Raw genomic sequence first — 20,833 nt, forward strand, 5'->3', positions numbered from 1 at the left:
GAGAAAAAAAAAAACACAATTAGCAATTAATAAGGAAAGAGAGCAGTTAATAAGGAAAGAGATAATGAGGATGCTATTAATTTGGTAAGTAATTAATGATATAATGATAAACAATAGTGTTTTCTTTTAACCGTTTGATTTTTTAGAAATTTACGGTTTAAAAAAGTGTAACTCATCTCACTTTTTTATAATAATAATTCTTTTTTTTCTTCAAATCAAGACACTAATTAATTTCGCATAGATAAGATTTGATTCCCTTGTTTAAAAAAAAAAATTTACAAGATGATATAAAAATATTGAAAACTTAAGGGAAAAAAAGAAGAAGAAAACACATTATTTTTCCAAAAATGATTGGTGGGTGAAAAAAAGAAAATTGAAAAATAGGGCTTTGAATTCTCTCTCACCTTCTCTTCTGAAAACCCCCAATTCCTTTAAACTCCCCGGCCGCCCCTAGCTTATCTATCAATACATAATACACATCAAATGAATGGCAAAAGCCCTTCTGGGCACCCGCCCATTCGAATATCTCCATTGATGTGGGCACGTCAAGTGGGAGCTCAAGCAATTTACAGAGCTGAAAGGGGCTTATTTGATTAAGTGACTTCCTAAGCTCTTTGAGGTCAAAGGGTTTAAGTAACCTTTCCCACTCAGTCTCAGACTCTGATAATCCATTGTTATCATTCAAGAAGACTCCATGTCCGTCATCACTAAAATTTCTACTACTAACCCCACCTAAGTAAATTGCAAAACAATGGGTTTTGAACAAAGATTGTAGCTTTTTGCTCACATGGGTTGAAAGTTTTGATAGTTTCAACATTACAAAGAATAAATAGCTAAGAATGAATGTTCAGAAACTAACCCAAAATTGAATGCGTAAGCTGTAATCTTGAGAAGAGTCTCTTGGCTGTAATCGGAAGGTTACGGTGTTCTTTTATGGCTAAGCGAGGTCGAGGTCGTTCAAAAGCCTCTCATTCCTTGGTGGAGAACTGTGGAAACTTAGTAGGATCCTCATCTTCTATACTTGGTTTGGTGAGGAAGATGATTGTGTTGCTGTAAATCATCAAGAGGAAGATGAAGTTGTTGCCATGCCCATGATTGAGGCTGAAGCGTCACCGGTTGATTATTTCAGGAATTATGGCCACCTATTTTATTGTTTTGGGCCAAGATCAGATTGATGGGTCTCCCCCACAAATTGGGCCTAGTGGGCCTCATTCTATACAAATTTGCCAAATTATTCCTCAAGCCATACACTGTAAAATTATTTTCTTTTCGGGGATAAAATGTGCTACTCTTCCTTTATATATGGGGCTAATAAGGGTGTTGAGAGGAATGTTTTGTGGGACAGTTTAGTTCAGTTTTGTAGGCAAGTGAGGAGCTTTCCTTGGATCTTGGCTGGAGATTTTAATGTGATTAGAAATGCAAATGAAAAGCTTGGTGGTTTGACTGTTGGCTGTTATGAAAATAAGTTTAATTCATGTTTAGATAAGCTTGAGGTGTGGGACCATGCTGCTGTGGGCTGTTTCTATACATGGAGTAACAGATAATCGGATTTTTTTAGAAAATAACTATAAAACTCAAACAATATTATTAGTTAACTAAGGTTTGAAACTATTTTGGTTTCTAACAATTCGACTTCAGAGGGGTCGATTTTGATGAATAAATCGAGGATATTGCACTCGATTTCCCATCGCACCAGAAGCTGAGCTGGACAAAGTGTCCACGTAGGCCGGAAATCGAGTCCAAAGAACTCGCTTTTTCTTCATTGAAGTCAAGTCCAAAGGACTCGATTTAGCTTAATGAAAACCGAGTCCTCTGAACTCGATTTCAGTATACCCAGCCAAGAAACTTACACAGATTTTTTTCGTGTTCTTCCCTTTCCTTTTTCTTCCCCAAATGCCGCTTGGGTTTCTCCACTTCCAAGCCCCAAAAACCCATGAAAAAATCAAATCCAAAACAAATCAAACCCACTCTCCAACGTGTTCTTCTCTCCTTCACTGGGTTTGTATCGGCACCTGGGTTCGTCGGCATCGTTGGTCAGAATCGGCGCCTAGGTATCGTTGTTCTTCATTGAAATCATCGTTTGTTCTTCGTTTGCTGGGAGAAGTGTTTGTTCGTCGGTATTGCTGGGTTGTTCTTCATGCTTCACCGCCTGGGTTGATGGGTTTTTGCGTGCATCGTTGATTCTTTCTTCCACTGGAGCGGCGGCAAGAAACCACGTCCGATCCGATTTCCATCGCCTGAAGCTTTCACCGGGGTTTGGTCAGAATCGGCGCCTGGGTTCATCAGCAAGAAACCACGTTCGTTTGCTGGGTTGTTCTTTGTTCTTCGTTCGTCGGTATTGCTAGGCATAGACGACATGTTTTTTTTACACAAAAAAACCGAGTTCACTGGACTCGGTTTTTATACATGGAAAACGAGTTCAATGGACTCGATTTCCATGTATGAAAATCGAGTCCAGTGAACTTGATTTTTGTGTATAAGAAACGAGTCCAATGAACTCAATTTCTTGGCCTACGTGGATAACTTTTCAACCTCAGCTGCAGGTAAAGTAAGCGAATATGAACAGGGAAATTGATTTCTCTGGACTCGAATTGTTATAAACCAATATAGTTTCAAACGTTGCCTAACTTATGCTATTGTTTGGGTTTTATTGTTATTTTCTAAAAAATCCCCAGATAATCGAAGGAAGAATTTGTCGCTAAGAAACTTGATCGAGTTTTTATTAACCAAGAATGGGGTTCCTGCTTTGGTCATAGTGTAGTTGAGTTTCTTCCTCCAGGAATTTCAGATCATTCAGTTATTTTGGTTTCCATAGGTGGTAGTAAAAACTATGGGCCCAAACCTTTTAAATTTTTCAACTATTGGTGTGACCATAAAGATTTTCTTAGGTGGGTTGAGGAAGCTTGGGATATTGAGGTAAGTGATACTCCTATGTTTCCTATGTTCAAACTGTACCAAGGATTTTATTAAAAAATAACCAAATTCTTCAAACTATTGTATTAGTAAGGCAAGGTTTGGAAATCGAGTGTCTCACACTCGTTTTCCCAGTGGATTTTCAAAGGGCAAAATCGACTTCAAAAAAGTCGAATTGTTATAAACCAAATATGTTTCAAACTTTTCCTAACTAATAACATAGTTTGAGATTTATAGTTATTTTTTTTTAAAAATCCATGTACCAAAAGTTAAAGGCAACTAAGGTAAAGCTTTTTTTTTGGGGGGGGGGGGGGTATTATTAACATTTAAATTAAAGTAGATGAATGTGTAAAGGCAAAATTATATATAAAGTGAATACCACTCAAGATAAATGTGTAAATTCAATTTATATATATATATATATTTAATATATTCTCAAAAAAATATTTATATATTTAATATTCTCACACTTTCTCTCTAAATTATCATTTTCTCTTAACGTTTTGTTTGTTTTGTTGGAAAACCTTCTGTGAAGATAGTTTTCTACATTTTCCAGTGTTTGGTAACATTAAAAAAAAATGGTCAATGGAAAACTATCTTTAGTCAACAGAAAACTCTAATAAAAATAAGGCTTATTTTCTATAGGTTGTTTTCCAAAAAAAAAAAAAAAAGGGAAAACAATCTCTCTCTCACACAGCGTATAACTCTTATAAATATTATATTCTTCTGGCCCGTGAAACTATATTTTCTTTCACATCTTTAGTCTTTCTCATAGTAAGCTCTCTCACTTCTTCTCTTTCCTTTGTTTTTTTTCTCTCTTCTCACACCCTCACTACCACCCCTCTGTTCTCTTCTCTACCTACAGATTTCTCTCTATATCTATCTCTCTTCCCCTCTATAACACCATTCTCTGATAAGGTTTTTATTTTTTCCCCCTCACAAATCAGTCAACAGTTTTATAACAATTCGGCATATTGGTATTTATCAAACTATTTGTACTGGATTATTTTTCCGGTTAAATTATTTTGCCTGTGGCATTTTGAACTATTTAAAATAGAGCTTACGCCTATTTTGAATTATGAGAAGTATGGTTGATTATATATATATATATATATTTAAAATAGAGCTTATTACTATTTTGAATTATGAAAGCTTATGAAAATATATTATTTACGTTACTGTTCATATATATGAGCAAGATGAGTGTTTGAGATCATGAAAGTTAGACAACTAATTTTGATTGTATTTGTTGTCAAAATTTTAGTTTGAAACCAAATTCATTTTTGGTTTTTTATTTATTTATATTGATTACATTAGGTGGGTTTACACAATACACATGTTATACATATTTTAAATTATACAAGAAATGTTATAAAAATTTGTGCATATCAAACACTAGAAAACGTTCTCAAACTCATTTTCAAGGTTGTTACCAACACCAAAAAATGAGATAGTTTTTTTTTTTTTTTTTTTTAAATGCTCTCTAAAAAATGAACATTTTTTTAGAAAATGTCAATGCTAAAACAATCAGAGCGGAATATATAGACTTAAATTATCATTCTCTTTAGTAATAGACTAATAGTATTTCTAATAATTATATTGCAATGATTGGAATTTGAGCCACCACAGCCCAGCAAGAACAATGAACGTTGGCCCAACAAGTCCAAAACAAAATATTTGTTAGAGAATGGGTGTTACAGGAAAACGTCTCAGCACATTAAATATGGACCACAGATAATGAGATTCATGCCAATAAGAATGCAAACACAAATTGAGAGAAATAGTGCTCCTCGGTCAAGTCCGGGGATGAGGTATTCTTATATTAATTCAAGCTTATGTTAATAGAATGTCTTTCTTCTTTTCTTTTTCCTTCTTAGATTCCATGCCCATTTTTTATGGTGACCACTGTCTTATATAGTCCTTCAAACCTCCATCCCAGCCTTCCACTTGTAGATCTTGTAGGTAATCTCTTGGATGTTTGTCCCATTAGAACTCTTGGAAGTTTTGTGAATAGCTGTAAGCTGAAATAACACTGTTCAGGTGTCATTTCCCAATAAATGCGGCTAGTTAGTTTGGTGCAGAGCATTTAATGTGGTGGTGACAACCTTCTCTCAAGATATTTCTTCCTTTATTGTAGGCTTAACTCTGTTACTTTCCTTGATGCTTATCCTTAAAAGAATGATTGTCTTTCGTATAGCATTCCCAAGATGGCTGGGTTCCAACCTTCCACAAGGCTTTCCTGAGGAGGCTCAGCTCCTCGGGAACTATTGCCAATCCATTATTATCTTCTCATGTCCTCGGCCCATTGTCCCAAAATCTTAACAAACCATTTGACCGTCCTCCGGCTTATATGTATCCTCGGGCAAGGCCTACAGCCCAACACACTTACTCAGCCTATTTATCCACACATAGATAAACTCCAATTTCCATAACTAAAAATAAGAGATATATTACACTATTGTTAATTTCAAAATTTTTTGTTTTAATATAAAAATATTAAAAATCAAAATAAGTACACTTGCTGCAAAGCGACTTCAAAGTTCAAACTTCAAATATATGAACGTAAGGCCTGTTACTTCATCCCCTCCGATAAGGCCTTGGGCCTCCCATTGAAATTTTAGGCCCAATATCATCCCTAACTCCAAATCTCTAATTCAGGGGAAAAAAAAAAGAAAAAAAGAAAAAAGAAAAAAAAAGGTAAAAAACCATAGCTTTGAATTTCTACTAGTTAAATAAGCATGGCTCAGCCAATAGAAAGGTCACGACTCTGATTTCTCTGTTCTTCATCCATGGTTTTCTCATCCATGGTTTTCACGATTCATCACTCATTTCATTGAAACTGAAATTCAGACCAAATCGGAAGAAGGGTCATTGCCATTTCGCCTTTTTGCCTCATAGATACTACAAATCTCTAAATTTTGGGTTAGTTTCTTTTTTCTTTTTTTTTTTTGTAATTCAGATTTTATTTATAGAAACAAAACACAAATTACAAAGGTAGACCGAAAATAAACTAGCAAAGGGAAACCTCCCTACTACAGCAACCAAGACAAACTAACCATAAAACCAAAGCAAGCCGAAACAGATGGCAAAGCAAAACACACTAACTATTGCCCTAACAATCTAAACAAAAACATCTATAAGGCTTCACAACCAGTACCTTTAGCACAGTAGCACATAGACTAGCACTTTGGCAAAACACAGTAGCACAAGATTTCAAAGATCAAATTAAATACTACTTGGATCAATCCCCCAATTACAATAGATGGTAGCATTCAAAACTGACTTCTTGAACTTGGTTTTAAACCCCAACCTAGCTTTGACATCCTTAATGATGCTTCTCTTTAACTGTTCTTCTGTCCAAATTCTTTTTTCATGAACTATGGCATTTCTTTGCAGCCAAATATTAGACCGTTGCCCATCAAGAAGTTTGCAAGCTATTACTCTCAGCCCCTTCCCTTTTAACTCTCTAACGCCCCCAAGCAATCAAGTCCTCTCACACAAATTGAGCATTTGAAACTAGACACAACTTCCTCATGTCATCCCAAATTCTTCTAGTGAAAGAACATTCAAAGAAGATATGATCTCTACTTTCAAGGCAATTTCTACAAAAAACACATAAGCTATCACCCAAACTTAAAGATATAGAAAACCTTGGATTGGTGATGCACTCTCTTATCCCATTACAAACTTCACTAGACAACTAGCAACTATCAAGCACATAACAATAAAATTCCAATTTACAGAGTTATAAGCTTTCCTTAGGTTTGCTTTAATAGCACATCTACCTAGACCAGAATTTTTGTGATATCCTTTAACTATTCATGGGCAAGTAGAACATTTTCTGAGATATTTCTACCTTTAATGAAAGCTGTCTAATTAGAGTTTACTAGAAAATTTAAGCAAGTTTGAAGCCTATTGGCAAGGACTTTGGTGATGCATTTGTACACCACATTACAGCAAGCAATGGGTCTAAAATCAGCTACTGTTGATGGATTTGGGATCTTCGGTACTAGAGTAATTAGTGTAGAATTTACCTCAATAAGAAGCTTCCCTGATCTGAAGAAAGATGCAATGGCTGCAACAAAATTGATTTTACAATATGCCATGCATGCTTAAAAAATTCCACAGTAAAGCCATCTGGTCCAGGTGCTCTCTCGCTTCCCATGGAGAAAAAAACTTTTATTTATTTATTTTTTTTTATCTCAGTCTTTGTGACCTCTCTTTGCATGAATGACTTTGTATCCTCAGGAATCTTATCTTGGAATAAAGAAGAGACGGTTTGAATCATGGCAGCTTCCTCCACATCATTTGAGGATCCCCACAGCTTCTGACAAAAATCAACCACAAGATCCTTGATCTGGTCAACTTCTTCTACTCAATTCCCATCACCATCTAGCAAGCATTTAATGGCATTTCTTTCTTGCCTAGTCTTAATAAGGCAGTGAAAATAAGAAGAATTATTATCCCCCAAGTTAAGCCATTTATTCCTAGATTTTTGCTTGAAAAAAGCCTCTTCTGCACTAATAATTGAAATGTACTCATGGAGTAATTCATCCTCTACCCTTTTGGATCGCAAGCAACTACCAGAATTCAACATTTTCCTTTGAAAATTCTCAAGCTTTCCTCTCGCCATCTCAACTCTTTGATTGATCAATCGTTCAAGATTGATGCAACCATCAAGTAGTAAAGTCTGCAAATTGTAAAGCTTGCAAATGAAATTAGGAAGTTTCTTGAGATTCCAATTACGAGATAGGCTAAGATATCTCAAATGCTTTAGAGTGCCAACAGAACTTGACAACACCTCAAAAGATGAATCACTCAAATCAAGTACATGCAAGTACTTAAATCTTGAGATGCATGCTTCAACAAAGGTCAATGGTAATTCAATTTGGAAAATAATAGTTTGTACTCTACTAAGCTTTTGTAAGGGCGTCACAAATTCTTGGTCATTGTCTACAAATGACAGATGACGAACTTTTTCATCAATGACAGACTTCTTGGTAATGGTTAGACACTCACCTTGTGCAACTGAGAGTGCAAGATCATGCATAAGATCATGCATTACAAATGAATAGCAATATAAATCTTCATTAACATATTGAAAGAAAGATCTTGACAACAACTCCTTAATATACAAGTCACCAATATCTTCAAGCTCTTTATTTTCATGTGATTGAAGAGCTCCATGTGCCATCCAAAATTGAATCAATTCAATACTTAAGAATTCATAATCCTTTGGAAAAAGAGAACAATAGGCAAAGCATTGCTTCAAATGAAATGGCAACTGATTGTAACTGAGCCTCAATGCAGGTAAGATGTCACCCTCATTCTGTTCTAAATGCCATATCTCATTATCTCTAGTGAATTTCCACTCACGTTCATCAAGTTTTGAATAAAGTAGGCCGGCTAAAGTCTTTACAGCCAATGGAACCCCTTTACATTTTTCAACAATTTCTTTTCCAATTTCTAAGAGGTTTGGATATTGTTGTTCTTCTCCTTCTTGAAATGCCAATGTCAAAAACAAAGACAAACAATCCTCTTGCGATATGCCATCCAAATTGTATGTGGGAGTTGTGCCCATAATGTTAGCAACCGAGTCATTCCTTGTTGTCACTATTACTTTACTTCCATTACAATCTCCATGTAACAAATCTTCCAATTCAATCCATTTATTACGATCTTCATTCCAAACATCATCCAAGACAAGTAGAAATTTCTTATCTTTTAAAAGTTCTCTTAAGCTAGTTTGCCATTGATCAATACCCAAGTTTTCATCAATTGTAACTTTTGCAGATTTAAGGATGTCTTTTATCAACCTTGTAACATTAAAATCCTCAGACACACACACCCACATCCTCAATTGAAAATGGCTAACTACCCGTTCATCATTGTACACCAACCTAGCAAGTGTGGTCTTCCCTACACCTCCAATCCCAACTATAGGAATTACATTGACATTTCTGCCAGTATTTTCAAATGGGTCCTCACAAAGATCTATGATCTCTTCCTTGTCATCATCCCTACCGACGACATTCAGGGGATCAACAAAGGAGTGGGTCATGTCCATGTCCCTCCTCCGGTGCATATTTATGATCTTCCTATCCTCGAGTCGTTCGGCTAGATTGAATTTATCCTTAAGGGCTGCAATATCATCAACCCTCTTCCTAATATCCTTGATTTTATGCGCCAATTCAAAACGGACTGCAAGTGGATTAGAAGTAGAAAAGAAATTACTCACCTTTTTGCTAGTGCTCCCGTATCTCTTCATGACTTCCTTTTGCAGGACTCGGCAGTGAAATTCATCCAGCACATTCTCGGCATCATTAAGAACGTCTTTGAGCTCCCTAGCCAAATCCTCAGCCTATGGTCGCTTGCTTGCTTCTCCTCAGCATCTAAGAGCACGGCTTTAATGGTAGCCACAGTGAGCTCAAGCTTTTTCAGATCATTTCGAACGCCCCATGCTGAGCTGATCTCTTGGAAAGTACGGGATCCAAGTTGCTCTAGGACCTTCACTGCGATGCCATTTGCAAGTTTAGCCATGTCTGGTTGGTTGGTTGGTTGATTAGAGAAAACTGAGAATGGCAAAGTGCTACTGAGAGTTCTAAAGACTGAAGTAGCTTAACTTGCTTGGGAAGAATGGTAAAGTGAAAAGTGAAAGCCTTGGCGGGAATGGGCTTTTAGTTTTGGAGCTTGGGCTGTACTACTTTACTACTTTTGTTCAAACAATTTTGCCGCCAGCTATTTTGTTTTCAAATTCCATAGCAAGAATCAAATTTTATAAAAATCTCATAATATTTATACAACAAACTTGTTTTGAGATGCGATAGGCTTAAGCGTAATTTTATTTTAATTTGATTTGGGGTAAACTAACACCTCAATTTGTTATGAAAATATTATTAAATTTTGTTAAGTTCATAGTATAACTCTATATCTTTTAGAAAAAAAAAAAAAAAAATCTAAGAAACGTAACCAAATTTCAAAACAATTTACCAAAAGTTTTTTTTTTTTTTTTAGATGTTGTGGTTGGATGGATATAATCTTTTTTTTTTTTTTTTAATTTTAGTTTGACTTGTGGTGGGCTCACACCTCAATTTAGTATGAAAATATTATGAGAATTTGTTTTGATTATATAAAATCTCTTTCAAAAAATACTCTTTTTTATTAAAAAAAAAATGGTTAATAGACAAATGGTAATCATTTTATTAGCTTAATCCTATTTTATTTGAAAGTCAATATTCTTTAAATTAAAGAGGGCAATGGCCAGAATTTGCCCAAAGGTATAAGGAACATGATCAACCTTAGGGTTTTGGTAGTAACAACAAAGCATACATGCTTGTCAGAGAATGTAGTAGGTTGCTTGAAGTCTCTTCGTACCTTTATTGTCGTTCAATGTCCGAGTCTAAGATGCTTGTTTGAAGGGATGGACGGGTGCCTCTCCAACCTTCGAACATTGGTTGTTCAGAATTGTCCAAAATTGACCTCTTTGTCACTCAATTTCAAACACCTAACTACCCTAGAGATCCTGATAATTGATAATTGTGAAGAGCTTAATTTGACAGAAGAAGACAGTCAGGATCTCAAGTTGAGCCTCCAAAAATTGAATATTGTCACTTCACACAAGTTTTTGGTTTTGCCCCAGTGGCTCCAAGGATCAGCCAACACTTTACAACACCTCGAGATTGAAGAATGTTACAATTTCATGGCCTGGCCGGATTGGTTTCCAAGTTTGAAATCACTTCAGACACTTATTATTATTGATTGTCCTAAGTTGTCATCTCTCCCAGAGGGCATGCAAGGTCTCACTACTTTAAGAAAATTAATAATTAGAGATTGTCAATTTTTAACTAGAGAACGCATACAAGAAGATTGGTCCAAGATTGCTCATATATCAGAGATTGATCTTGATGAGGACAGTGACAGTGAAAGTGCATCAGAAATGGATGATGACATGAGCGAAGATTTACGAGAAGAAGATGATGAGGGAAGTTCAGATGAAGAAAATGATGAGGTAAAATCTTCATCTTCTTTTTCTACTCTTATCTTATGGTCTTATCAATGAAACTTATCTAATCCTAAATGCATATGCTTAGTTTCTACTTCTAAAGCCAAATCTCCTTTTGTTTGAATTAGATTTAAAGAAAATTAAGACGAACATATCATTTTGAATTTTGAATTTCCAAAACCAAAGGGTCATATAAATCTTTATTTTTCCATTCTTTTTCCCCTCCGAGGTATTGGCACCCAAAAACCATAATCACATAATTAGTTTTCATTTATTTATTTTTTCTTTTGTAGAGTCATTTTTCCTAGTATTATTCTCACCTTAAGTTTATTATATAATTGCAGCTATCATTTCAGGAGTTCAACACAAGTCACATTCAATAGAAAGCTAAACAGTACTCAATACGAAGTTGTATGTTCCTTAAATTGTAAGCATTTCTTCATTGCAATTTGGATCAATAGATGTAAATAAATAAAATTCTGTTATTGTAATTTGCATTAAGCCATTGAGTGTTGTATAAAAATAAACATCTATTTCATCTTAATTCAAATTAAGAGATGTAAATCAATAAACAGGTGATGTGTATACTTTTGTGACTACATTTTTGTTTAAAAAGTTGAGAGATCCATGGATTGGTGTGTGCATGCATTTCTTCATATATTCATATTTTATAATTTTTATTATTCACTTTTGTAAGGACCATGTGTAATAAGAATGCTTAATTACTTGGAAAAGGTGGGGTTTAACTGGCATTGCAGAGATTGTTATTTGGATTTTGACATGCCAATAATTGAAATGGAAAAGATAGGAAAAATGCGATTGACATGCCAATAATTGGAATGGAAAAGATAGGAAAAAAAGCAAAGATGTAAGATCAGAGACCATTGGTTCTCAAGTTGGAGAATAATCTGTTGTCATTTTTCAAATCCTACTTGTGGTAATGGAGTTGTCAGAAGTCAAAACACTTTTTTGATGAGTATTGTTTTAATCTTCACTATTAACATGTTCAATAATAAATTTTGGTGGTGTGGAAATTCCCTCAGATGGTGTCTACAATAAAAGTGAAGAACAAAACTGCAATCCTAAAAAAATTGGAAACACGTTTGAAGGGATTATACGTGATGACCAATTATACTAATGGAGTTGTCTTTGAAATCGTATTAAAATTTGGATCTAACTTCTAAGAATTAGAATTCAACTTCCCAAGAGTCAAGGTCAGTTAAAAAAAAAGATAACTGGGTTAGTATTAAGATAATGTGGTTAATATTGAGAGAGTTATTCTTTTTAAATACATAGGTGAAGGCGACCAATGTCCATCAGCCACTATTTCCAAACAGTCTAATTGAATAATGCCAATCTTTTACAATGATATCTCATTTTGATTAGCTATGCCTACATTATACAAGCAGAGACCAATACACTGGTCACGAGTTTTGATCTCCTCTCTTGAATTTTAATCATTCAGTAAATTTGATTCAATTGTGAATTTTTTCTTGTATCAACTACTTGCAGTTCATGTGGTTTGGATTACAACAATTCAATATCTTTACATCTATGTACTTTGGATTACCGCCAATGGGATCCCCCAATTAGTACAGAGAATCCTACTTATAGAATGGAATTACATATTTTGCTAGAAGCAGCCATTCTAGCTTTGACCATTTGCTTTGTCTTTATTTCCTCAACATGGAACCTACTGTTTCTTTGAAGCCATATATATATATATATATATATATCCATTTCATTTTACAAAATGTTTCTCTAAAACTTTCCCTTTTAGATTTCTTATTATTCCCCAACATATCAGCATATACCAACTGATATATCAGGCATCTGCACTATGCTCAGTTTACTTTCGCTGTTTACAAATTCCCCTAATCTTTATAATTGCTAATTGCCTTAGAGACCCTGATAATTGATAATTGCGAAGAGCCTTGTTTGACAAAAGAAGACAACCAAAATCTCAATTTGAGCCTCTGAAAATTGAAGATTGTCACTTCACAAAAGCTTGCGGTTTTGCCCCAGTGGCTCCAAGGATATGCCAACACTTTACAGCACCTAGAGATTGAGAATGTTACAATTTCATGGCCTTGCTAGTTTGGTTGCCGAGTTTGAGATCAGTTCGGACACTTCAAATTATGGAATTTACAACGTATAACGTTTTTTAAATGGCATTGTAGTGGTCTCTAGAGATACTCTGTCATTCATAAGATTTCTTTTTGTTTTCATATTATAAATTATTTGGAATTGGTAACATTTTAAAAGTGAATTCGTGACAATTCACTTCAGGCCCCATATATTATATGTGCAATATATTATAATTGATTATTTTTTACCTTTTCTTCATATTTAGGTTCCAAATAATTGTATTCAATTTTGGTCATTTGTTATTTTTCTATTGTTAAACTCTCTCACTAGACTCTTCACCATATTTGATTGTGATCACAATTCACAACAATATTAACGTTACAAAGGAGATGTCCCACAAATTATTTTGAAGCGATACTATAGTGTAGTTGCATCGTGCAGGTGATCATGTTACTTCTTTAAAAAAAAAATCAACTAGTTACTTGGAAAATGTGGGGAATAATTGTTTTTATTTTTTATTTTTTAATGAATGAAGTTTAATTGACATAGTAGATATTAATATTTGGGTTCCAAATTAAAAATCCACTTATAATGAGCATATTATCACCCTATAGTCATGTAATGACAAATTTTTCATTTATCACAGTCATTAGCTCTAAACTCATTTTATCGGATTGAGATCAGAATATTGCACTTGATGCAATTATTATGAATGTCTGATATTTAAAGTTGCAAAAAACAACTCAAAATCTCAACCATTAAATAAAAAAATTGAGAAAATATAAAAAAGTAAAAAAAAAATTGTGAGAGGAAGGGGGCTTAATTGCATTGTGCTATTGCAATTGCATCGAATCTCAATCTCATTTTATCACATTCATTCATTTTAAACCCATTTGATATCATTATATTGTCAAGTTTTCCATTTCCATTACTTTTGGCATGTTGCTCTGGTTCATAAAGTAATTTAGTAATCTTACTCTTTATATATATATATATATATTCTCAAAAAAAAAATATATATATATATATAAATAATCTTTACACATTTTCTTTGTCCATAAGCAAATGACACCTTTGGGTTTTCCATACAAATATTATTATTGAATTTACCATTTAAGAATGCAATTTTAACATTCATTCCTTATATCTTTAAATTATGCAACACTACAATAACCATTAACATACAAATGAATAGTATTGTAATTGGCAAATATATGTCAAAGTGAAGCTTATTACTTTCATTTTGCTCTTCACCCTTGACAACAAACCAATTTTGTATTTGATGCCATAAAATTTTAGTTAATGATATAATTTTTTTAGAGATGGGTTCAAGTTACACCTGGTGTAACTCCATAAGAGTTACACCTTTTTTAAGCCGTAGATTTCTAAAAGATCAAACAGTTAAAAGAAAACACTATTGGTCATCATTATATCATTAATTACTTACCAAATTAATAGCATCCTCATTATCTCTTTCCTTATTAATTGCTAATTGTGTTTTTTTTCCTCTCTCTTTAGTCCTTATTAAGTCCTTTCACTGTAATCTTTTTTTTTTTTTTCTTCTCCTGCAATTCATCCACGTCAACCCAACAAAAGATAAAGTAAAAAACAACATTGCTCGAGAATATTTTTTCTCCTTTGCATGGGCTGCTGCCTCCTCCTTCTCTAAGCTATCTATCTTCGCTCTACGCCACGGCACCAATTCTCTACCACGTGCACATGTAGGAGGGTCAAGCCAAACAAAGCATCCACAAGTATCATCTTGCAAACAAAAAAGAGATTAAATATAATTAATACTTAAATAACAAAGAGACAGAGAGATATTATTTTCAGATTCAATTAGGGTACGTTTGGTAGACTGTAATAGACACTGTAATGTAATAGATATTCTTATGGCATAACTATTCGGTTGTTTGGTTATGTTTTTATTACAATGAATAGCTATTCCTTATGAATAGCTATTCTTTAAAATGAGGAATAACTATTCCTTATAAAAAGTACTAAATATCTATTCCTTCACCTTATGTAATAAATTTTTAAAAAAATTTCCTAAAAAGCCATTAGTTACCACATCTTCAAAAGGAAAGAAAATAAATTTTCTTTCTTGTTAATTATTAGCTTTATTTTGAACACCCTAAAATAAGTGTATTTTAGGAAATTTGATTTAAAAATGATTTAATTACATATTCTTTTTATACTCTATTAAATTGTGGATGCATATTCAGAATTCTATTTCTAAATGGTCACCAAAATAATGAATAGTAATACTTATTACATTCTAACTTAAAGTATTCCTTGTAATACTTATTCATATTCCCATGTAATAATCATTACAGCGTACCAAACGTGCCCTTAGTTTGGGCACAATAAATTCTACAAATTGTTAATAAAAGCTAGCCTCTGAGCACGCGCTCACGCACGTGCTCAGAGGCTTTTCTATTTTTTAGGTAAGAGTTAATTTAAAGCATTTATTATAAATTGGGATTACTACATTTTCTAATCACAAAAAAACCCAGGGGTGTGATGAGAATTGTGTGTGGTGAAATAATTTTTCATTACACCCCTAGGTTTTTTTGTGATTGGAAAATGTAGTAATCCCAAATTATAAGAAATGCTCTAAATTAACCCTTACCTACAAAATAGAAGAGCCTTTGACCGTGCGTGTGCTCAGAGACTTATTTTTTTAACAATTGTCAATCATCTATTGGATTTGACACACCAAATAAGTTGCTATAGCTTGGTAATACTAAAATACTATATACTTTCTTCTACGGATCAGAGCGCGCAGGGACGGATCTAGGAATTCAAGCCAGGAGGGGCCGAAGCTAAAACCTAAGGGGGGCAACCCCTTTATTTTCTTGTTTTTTTTAAAATTTTATATACTAAAAAAAAAAAAAATTTGGGCCCAGGGGGGTCCGGGTCCCCTTTGCCCCCCCTGGGTCCATCCCTGAGAGCGCGTGCTCAGAGGCTCTTCTATTTTTTGGGTAAGGGTTAATTTAGAGCATTTATTATAATTTGAGATTACTACATTTTTCAATCATAAAAAAAAACCTAAGGCTGTGATGAAAAATTATTTCACCACACGTAATACTCATCACACCCCTAGGTTTTTTTTTTTTGTAATTGAAAAATGTAGTAATCCTAAATTATAATAAATGCTCTAAATTATAATGAATGCAAATTATTAACCTTTACCAAAAAAATTGAAGAGCCTCTAAGCACGCACGTGAGCGCCTGCTTAGAGGCTAGTTATTCTTTATCATTATGTTAAAACACAAACTTTTCACATTAAAAAAAAGGACAATATTAAATTTCATATAGTAGGATATTTACAAAAAATGTTCATTAAAAACTACTTGATAGATTGACTACCACTTCGCTCCTCTGAATTCATCCAATGTGCCTGCCATGCAATCTAACAAAATTGTTGATATATCACCCTAAAAAAAATACAAAAAAATAGAGTAAGGCTTAAATGTAAGAAAAACAACAAACAAAAATAATAGGAGGAAGACAAAGCACCACTTAAAACACATACACTAAAATAATTAATCAAACCCAATAACCACAAAAAAAGGACAAAAATATATATCATTCCCACTATTTAAAAAAGAGTCATTAATTAGAGAAAATATTAAACAATTATCAAACTAACCAAATAAAAGAAAAGATTAAAAAAGAAAAGTGTGGTTCTATTTTGTACACAATATTTTCGTGAGAGTTAAATTTTTTTTTTTTTTCTTTCAAACTCTAAATTACATAAAAGAATAAGGTTTTTTTTTTTTTTCCCCCTAAACTCTAAGTTAGCGTTCAACTAAATTAAGCCCTGTTTGGCCACCTTTTTTGCTCACTCAATTTCCGTCACTCAATTTTCATCACTCATCACTCATCACTCATCACTCATCACTCATCACTCTAAAATATACACTTGTTTGGCACCATCACTCTATTTCAATAACTCAATATTTTTCATACTATTCATGGACCCCACCTCTGTCACTTGGTCAGATTTTTTTTTCTCCATTTTTCTTTCTTCTTTCTCAGTTCTTCAGTTCGTTCTTTTTTCATTTTTCATTTTTCTCCCTTTTCACCTCTATCATCTCAGATTTCTCATCCAGAACAAAATTGAACATGCATAAATATATTCTAGAACAAACCCAGATTTCTCAATCATGAAAAAAAAAAAAGAAAAAAAAAAAAAGCAAACTCAAATTTGCCCAGGCCATTGATGATGATATTAGGAACCCAGGAAAACCAGTTCCCACAAACCCGAACCAGTGAAAGAAGAAAGGAAGAAAAAAAATACTCAGATCACCGAACCCAGTGAAAAAAAAAAAAGAAAAAAAAAAGGGAAGAACACCGGGGAGACCGAACCCAGGAAAAGGAAAAAAAAAAAAAAAGAGGATGAACACCGGGGAGACCGAACCCAGGAAAAGGAAAAAAAAAAAAGGGGATGAACNATTTTGTTAGAAAAAAATATCAAAAATAATTTGAGTTCAAATAGAACTCATATTTTTTCTTTGAAATATTCAGTTTAAAAATATGAGTTCAAATAGAAAATTCACTTTTAGAAATATAAGAAAATTCACGTTTAAAAATATGAACTCATATTTAAAAATTTTAGTCCAAATAGAATCATATTTTATATTCACATTTTCCATGAGTTACAAAGTTCAAACGTTTTCATGCTAATATGACTTCTCAAAAGTAGGAATATAAGAAAGTTTATTTTTGAGGAAAAAAAAAAAAGGGGATGAACTGAAGACCAAACCCAGTGAAAGAAGAAGAAGAAAAAAAAAAAGAATGGAAACTCAGTGAAAAGGAAAGAAAAGAAGAAAAAAAAGAAAAGAAGAAGAAACCAAGCCCAGGAAACCAAACCCAAAAACCAACGTGAAAAGAAAAGAAAAGAAAAAAGAAAAGAAAGGAGAATGGAAAAGAAAAGAAGAAAAAAAAAAAACCAAACTCAGAAAGGGAGAAGTAAAGAAAAGAAGAAGAAGATGAAGAAGAGGAGCAGTGTCCAGACCCGTGAAAGACAAAAGGAAAAGAAAATAAAAAAAGAGAAAAGAAGAAAAAGAGGTAGCAAAAATCTGACGGTGGGACCAGGTTGTAAATCTTATTTACAAGTATGCCATTGAAAACAGAGAATTGAAAACTGAAAATAGCCAAAAGTTGTTTTCAGTTTCCACAACTCATAACTCAAAAAGTTGAGAATTGAGAAATGAAAACAGAGTTATGAAAACAAAAAATTATGCAGCCAAACAAGTATTTGCTATGGGTCCCACCATTTTTGAGAATTGAGTTATGAAAACAGAAAATTGAGTCATGGAAACAAGCCAACCAAACAGCCTCTAAATGACAACTCATAAAAGCAAACGTAATAGAGAGAATTCAATACGCATGAGGCGTCCTAAATAGAGGTCATAAAAGATACTTACATTTTTGTTGTTGACTATACTTCAAGTCCAAAGTCCAAATAGTTCGTTGGAGATGGAGGACAGAACACACAAAAATCTTGAAGATCAACACCCTAGTGCAAATTCCTTGAAGTTTTACCAAAATCTTGAAGATAAACACCCCAGTGCATATTCCTTGAAGTTTAAATACCAAAATCTTAAAGATAGGCACCCCAGTGCACGTTCCTTGAAGAAATATGTGAAAGAAATTAATGGTAAGGTTGAAATATAAGGGCTATTTTACACAAATATTTGATTTATTTCTAGAAAAGAAGTTGTTCATGAATTAGAAAATCAAAATATAAAAGACCAAAGTATATTGACATACACATACCGTTGAGTAGGAGAAAATTTGAGTAGAGCAAATAGAAAAAATGATGATAATGGTAAAAAGAAGATTAACAAAATTGAGAGAATTGGAGAACTGAAGAAAAAACAATTTGAGTTTGAAAATCAATGTGAGTGTACTAGAAGTGTGGTCCTATTTTGTAGATAGTGTTTTACGTGAGAGTTCTCATTTAGAAAAATGATCGAACCAAATTGTGGTGATACAGTTAGCAATTTGAAAACCAACAAGAGAGTAGTGGTGTCTAAATTTAAGGGATATGGATGAAAAGTTATAGTGATAGTGATGAAGTCGAGAAAATCACCAGTGAGTCACACGACCCTCGCACACTCGAAACAATCCCTGCACAATCAAAAAGAGAAAACCTTAAGAGAGCACCGGTGTGGTACCGGCCAAAAACTCTCCGAAGGTTAAGTCAGAAAACCTTTCGACTACTCTAGAGTGCCAGAGTTTGGATGAATTATGCGTACCTATTTTCTGAGGGTCCTTGGGTTTTTATAGTAGCGTAGAATCGAGCTTCTCATACTTGCATAACAAGTCTCTTCCTTATAGGGAAGATCTTCATTAATGCGCGCATATTCTAGAATCCTTCTTGTGTTAGAATTCTATTCATATTGGGACTCGATGGACTAGGGTTAATCGTGAGACGCAAGTTATTTCCATTTAGAGTTTCTTGGAGACCACATCATGACTAATGAAGCGCCATGTGGACCTTTGATCCGTCCACCCTATATTCGTCCCCACAGCACCCTTCAATATGAGTAAATCAGTCTAGCATCGTCAAGTCTCATTGCATGGATCCGTCGTCCTTAATTTATAACCCCAAACACATGGCGTTCAACGAGTGGCTGTTCTCTTGGATTAAAACGTCCCTTCGTCTTCCGTGCCATCTCACTATATAAGTCAACCTCTCCTCCTCTCATTTCTTTACTTTTCTATTGAAATTAGTAATCAGAGTGGCTCTGTCATTTTTGCTAGACAAACGAAGTCATCCAGCTGTTGCATCCGTCACCAACACTCTTTTATCATCCGTCTTCCAATTTCGATGAGTATTCTTCTCCTTCTACTTAGAAGAAAAATTTCTCTTTGTTGTACTTCGTTTTTCTCAAATTTTGTGTTACCATCGTCAGCTATAAACCCATTAGTCTTAAGTCTTACCATCATATGTAGGTTATGTCTAGTGTGTCAAGTAACCAGTCATTCGTTCGTAACGGGACGGGCTACAAGGAAGTGTACCCGTCAGGTCACGAAGATCAAGATGGTCCAAGTGAAAAGAGAAGTCTATCATCTTCTTCTCCGTCCTCAAGAGATGAGGATTTGGAGATGGATGGTCCTGAGGACTCCAATGACGGTCTAGTTGATGATGAGCCCCCAATTATGTCCGTCGTGGGTCCTGATGGACTTAGAGAGTTCATCATGCTACCCTTGTGGACGGTGAACGATTTAATTGCACAATCAAAGAGCCACATTTCAAGACACTTAGGGCCAAATTCCAAATACCAGATAACATCCCCATCCGTCTACCATATGACTCGGAGAAGTGTTATTATAAAGGAGTGAAGGGTGCCGGAATGTATGAGCAAATGCTAAAGGCTGGGCTCAGGTTTCCCCTGTGTTCCCTTCACCGTGAACTACTCAAACACCTAGGTCTGGCCGTTAATCAAATATCTCCAAATGCACCGTCAAGTCTCATTTCATGGATTCGTCATCCTTAATTTTATCCTTTTCAGATAGTTGTATTGTATGAAAAATAAAAAACTTTTATAATTAAAAATAATAATTGTTATAAAAAATAATAAATAAAGAAGAATTGATTTGAAAAAAAAAAGGGTGAAGGGAGTTTGAGTGAGGGAAACGTGAATTCAAAAGAGAAAAAAAATAAAATAACCAACTTAGGGGAAGTTAGACATGGGTTTAAAAAAAATGAAATAGATAACGAAAAAAAAGTTAAAGGATAAACCTTAATCACAGGGTAGATAGCTTTTTTTGATAGAAACGTGGGTTTTTTTTTTTTTTTTTTTTTTTTTTTTC

The 20,833-nt window shown here is 34.0% G+C and overlaps 1 protein-coding gene and 1 long non-coding RNA gene across 2 annotated transcripts; one reads left to right on the forward strand and one right to left on the reverse strand.

Annotated features, from left to right (window-relative positions):
• Positions 1-7,288: 7,288 nt before the first annotated feature.
• Positions 7,289-9,181, reverse strand: LOC111994439 (disease resistance protein RGA2-like). The gene has a single exon (XM_024026319.2). It carries the CDS (start codon positions 9,179-9,181, stop codon positions 7,289-7,291), a length of 1,893 nt encoding a protein of 630 aa, XP_023882087.2.
• A 1,014-nt stretch (positions 9,182-10,195) lies between these two features.
• On the forward strand, positions 10,196-11,571 carry LOC136070741 (uncharacterized). The gene is made up of 2 exons (XR_010631976.1): positions 10,196-10,921; positions 11,260-11,571. It is a non-coding gene; the product is annotated as an uncharacterized LOC136070741 (long non-coding RNA).
• Positions 11,572-20,833: the final 9,262 nt, after the last annotated feature.

Source organism: Quercus suber, unplaced genomic scaffold, assembly GCF_002906115.3.
Source record: "Quercus suber isolate HL8 unplaced genomic scaffold, Cork oak 2.0 scaffold_257, whole genome shotgun sequence".
Lineage (NCBI taxonomy): Eukaryota > Viridiplantae > Streptophyta > Magnoliopsida > Fagales > Fagaceae > Quercus > Quercus suber.

Coding starts and splice junctions, on each gene's coding strand:
- LOC111994439 (XM_024026319.2), bottom strand. CDS start 9,181: ATGAAGAGATACGGGAGCACTAGCAAAAAGGTGAGTAATTTCTTTTCT.